A 4,169-nucleotide genomic window follows, 5' to 3' on the forward strand; every position below is an offset into this window, starting at 1 on the left:
AGAGTGAAGACATCTTCTCCTGCAGGGCTGGTACTGCGTGGACAATCTATCCTTACACACAGCATAATATGCCTAAACCCTGACTGGGGCGAGAAAGAGTTCAGTCCTCATCTCCATTCAGTCCTTGCTCTCTCCACGAAAATTGTCACCCAGGGCTATAGTTTTGGTACCTGGACATATTTCCCAAGGTTAGCAAGAGACTACTTTTCTACACAAATGCAAGTTTTGCCTGCAGTTCATGGCGGCCACTTGTTGAAAACATGAACACAAACTTTTGTTCTGAGCACCATTTTTACCTGCTTTGTCTCCTGCCTTTTGATTGAGAAGCTTCTTTTGTGGACTGGGCTTAGGCAGGCCTTCAAAACTCTTGAGAGGCCAGGAGTTTGAGAAGTTAACGGCATGCTCTTGAGGCTTCTTTGGAGAATCACTAGGAGGGGATGTGTGCTTTGGACTGTTTCTGGGTGATGAGAGCGGATACGATGGAAGAATGAAGGTCCCTTGCTTTGCATTAGAACCTGAAAAGGACAAAGTACGCTCTGCAGGGCAGCAAAAAGCTCGCTGGGTCTTGTTGGTAAAATTTAGGCTGGCACAAACTGATAAGAAAAATAAAAGGCTGTTATTTGTGCTTATTCATTTCCATCAAAGCCAACAGCATTTTCATTTCACTTCTCCCTTTATCTAATTTATCTTACAATTAGATTTTTTAAAACTCTGCAAAAGCTATTTTTCAAAGAGGAATCGAGCATTTCTTTGCAAATGTGATAACCACATTCAAATCCAAGATAATCACCTCCTTTGACATACAAATCGGAAACAATCAAAACACTAGATTCAACAGAGTGCCATTATGAAGACAGCACTATTGAATACACTATTATAGGAATAGCTTACAGCAAAATAACACATCTACCAAGCTGGTTGCAAGTGAAGGGCATCTAGGAATTAGGCAAGTACATACAATGTAGTTTTGTGGCCTGTTGCACCGAAGGCTGGATTTGCAGTAGCAGACATTTTACACACATGCATTCAAATCAAAAAAGGAAAATACTATGTACTGCAGCTCCTTTGGAAACACCAGAAGGAAAAGTGTTTTGTTTTGCAAACTGGTATTTGCAAAATGAAAGACAGGAAAAGTAAACAGAGTGAGAAACTGTTTCCAATCTTTCCTTTTACCAAAAATGGAAAAGTTGTGGTCAAAACTGGCACCTGCTTAAGCTACATCTTTGAGTCAATCACTTATGTTGCAAATGAATCAAAGCATCTACAAACTCTCCCCTTGACTCAGTTGTGTCTGTAGTGCAGAAAGACGCTGGATGAGTCAGACAGCGTTTCAAGATCTCCAAGGTCTCTACCTGGTAATTGTACTTTCCAAGGCTGCCTAAAACTGACAAATACAGCCATTTTCAATGCGAAGTGAAGCCAACAAAAATCAGGCTACTTGTGTTCTGGTGCTGCTGAATAAAGCCATAAGTAGTTGCAGAGGTTAGTGCCGGAGTTGTTTTCAGAGAAGGAGGCAACAAGAAGGGCAGAGAAGTGCCTGGCAGTGTCCTAGAAACTAAGGTAGGGGCAGAATGCAGCTTAAGATGCCATGGTATGGAGGCAGGATAGAAAACTTTTTCAGCAGCAGTATACGTTATCATGCCCATGAGATAGCAACTAGCCAAATGGAGGTAAGAAAATAAAGCCTCTAGCAGGACTGGATAGCGCCCAGCATCCTTCTAAAGAGCTGCAGTGAGATGGAGAGATGAGCTAGTCCACAAGGCACTTCCTAGGAGCCCTGCATCCCCACTGTTATCTTTTATTTCACCCACTGGCTACAAGCTCACTCCTTCACTACCTACGTCTCTACTAAATTGTTCAAGCCCTGCCACGTTCACAGAACAGGAACAGGTGGCAAACTGCTATGCTCTGCACTGCTGATGCGTTTCAGCCCTTACCTGTCCTTAGGCATTAGAAGACATCTATTCCAGTCCTAAACTTCACCAGTACATTGCCATTAATGCCCAACGCAATGGTACACAAATATGGCTTGGATATCTGTTTACTAAAAACTGTATGGGGATCACCAGTCCACTGTCAGACAGGAATGACTTCAAGTTCCTACTATAGAAGAACAAGTTAAGCACAAGGATATACATTAAAAAAGCTTTCCACTAACTTCCACCTAGACACTCTACTCCTCAAAGCCAACTTGGCCTTGCTGGGGTCTGTGTTACAGTACAGTCTTATAGCTATATCAACAAGTTATATACATAAGTGCAAAGAAGTGAAAGAAAGGTGGATTAGTGATTTGACATCTACGAATGAAGAGCACCACACAGAAGCCAAAAATTACTATTAGTGCACCAATATTGGAACAATATATTACTGAGCTGTATAAATTCCATAAGCCATCTACCTCAGACCATTTCTACAACAGAATACCTTGTATAAAGTGTTGGCAGTTTGTGGCTCTAAGTAAAGAACATGGTTCATGGCACAGAACAATCTACCTACTAAAGAGGCCCAGTACAGGAAAACAGGATATTTTCAAAGTGATATGCACAGATTTAGTCTGGCTGTAGTCCATGTACCTTTATCTTGCCGATGATTATTTAATCCTAGAAACTGTAAATCAGAATCCACGCTACCACTCTTCCCATGAATCTGTGAGTATCCAAGTTGTCCGCTTTTCCCTGATATATGTGGCTGCTGAGAGGCAATAACACCTTTCAAAAGGAAAAGGTAACCAAAAGAAATATTTGATAAAAGCTTTCTGGGTGTTTATCAACTTATATATTAATACTGAACAAAGATTCAAGGCACTTTAAAGAAAATAATATTTGGCTAATGAAAACTAAGTGAAAAGTTTGGACATTTCCAGTGCTACACCCCAGGGTTTCCAAGCAACCTTATAATGCTTTTTTGTGCATACACATTAGAATAATAGAATAATAGCTGGCACTTTGTGCAGAGCTGCCTGTAGTTATATCAGGGCACATTACCAACACTGAGAGTTGCAGCGGGTCAAAAAAACTAACAAACAATCCCTTCTTTGGATATGGGAAAATAAAAGGGAGAAAAACCCCTCAAAAACAGAGAAGTAGTCAGCTTCCTTACAATGATGTCATTCACAGCATAATGGTTAGTAAGCTTTGCATTCCACATGTGTCAATACTCCCCAGACAAAGTTAAATATAAACAGCTCACTGCCAGGGAAGGAGAACAAATCAAGTCTGGTCTTGCCCAGACTCCCCACATGCCTTTTCACTATTAAAATACAAACCACTGAGTCTGCCCTGCTATCACAGGCTGGGTGTTACATTGGACGCACAGCCTGCTGGACAGCTGATCTTAAAAAGGCTTTGCGTTATTTTGAAGAGAAAATATCACCCCTCAAAGCTCCCTTTGCAGCCAACTTCCCACCACAAACAGCCGGGTCACCGCTTTCCACTCCTACACCCACCCACAACCAATTTAAAAAAAAACCAGAACAGAAAAGGTAACATTTGAAAATCTGCAAAACTACGCTGTTGAACTGCTGGCATAATACACTTACAGAAAAGGCTGCAATGCACAAACAAAGCCATTTCCATCTTACCCTATTTATAGTGCAGTGTTTCATTTATAAAGGTTACTATTCAAGAGACCCTTTGCTAAAATATGTCCATGGTAATAATCACCATTCTCTCTGTGTTCCCACAAGTCAGCTCAAACTTTTCTATTGCTCTTTAATTTACTGCTGTTTGAACTGTATTTTACACAATGTGCAAGAATTCTGGTCTAACTATTTCTTTGTTGATCTGCATGGAAATTTTTGCGTAAGTTTTTTTTATACCTGGGAATCAAGAGGAAACTCAATTTCAGGGTGACCCTAAATCATTGGTTAATCTAGCTGATTAAAAACTGACACATTTACTATTAATCAAGTCATAAATAATCAAATTAAACTGCTTACTGTGCAACCAAGGGCTTATTCTACACAAAAACTCCAAATAGTTTAACAAGCTGTGATGTTAAACAGATTTACTGAAACCAGTACAACTTTGCATGTAGATTAAAACAAAAAAGATCCAAAACATAGGTCCAGTAACTTCAACAGATCTATGCTATCTGACTTCAGCTGATGATAAGGACCTGTGTTTAACACTCAAATTTGGAGCCTATCTAGTTAAAAAAAAAAGTGTGGG

At 40.2% G+C, this 4,169-nt stretch overlaps 1 protein-coding gene across 1 annotated transcript in view; it reads right to left on the minus strand.

The window, feature by feature from the left end:
- TOGARAM1 (TOG array regulator of axonemal microtubules 1) overlaps positions 1 to 4,169 on the minus strand; it is a gene marked incomplete at its 5' end in the record, with an annotated part of 59,332 nt that overhangs the window by 38,681 nt on the left and 16,482 nt on the right. Inside the window, 2 exons of the mRNA XM_014520482.2 lie at positions 297 to 593; positions 2,574 to 2,708. Coding sequence (XP_014375968.1) covers positions 297 to 593; positions 2,574 to 2,708 — 432 coding nt within the window. The remainder of the gene's footprint in view (positions 1 to 296; positions 594 to 2,573; positions 2,709 to 4,169) is intronic.

Source organism: Alligator sinensis, unplaced genomic scaffold (assembly GCF_000455745.1).
Source record: "Alligator sinensis unplaced genomic scaffold, ASM45574v1 scaffold358_1, whole genome shotgun sequence".
Classification (NCBI taxonomy): Eukaryota; Metazoa; Chordata; order Crocodylia; family Alligatoridae; genus Alligator; species Alligator sinensis.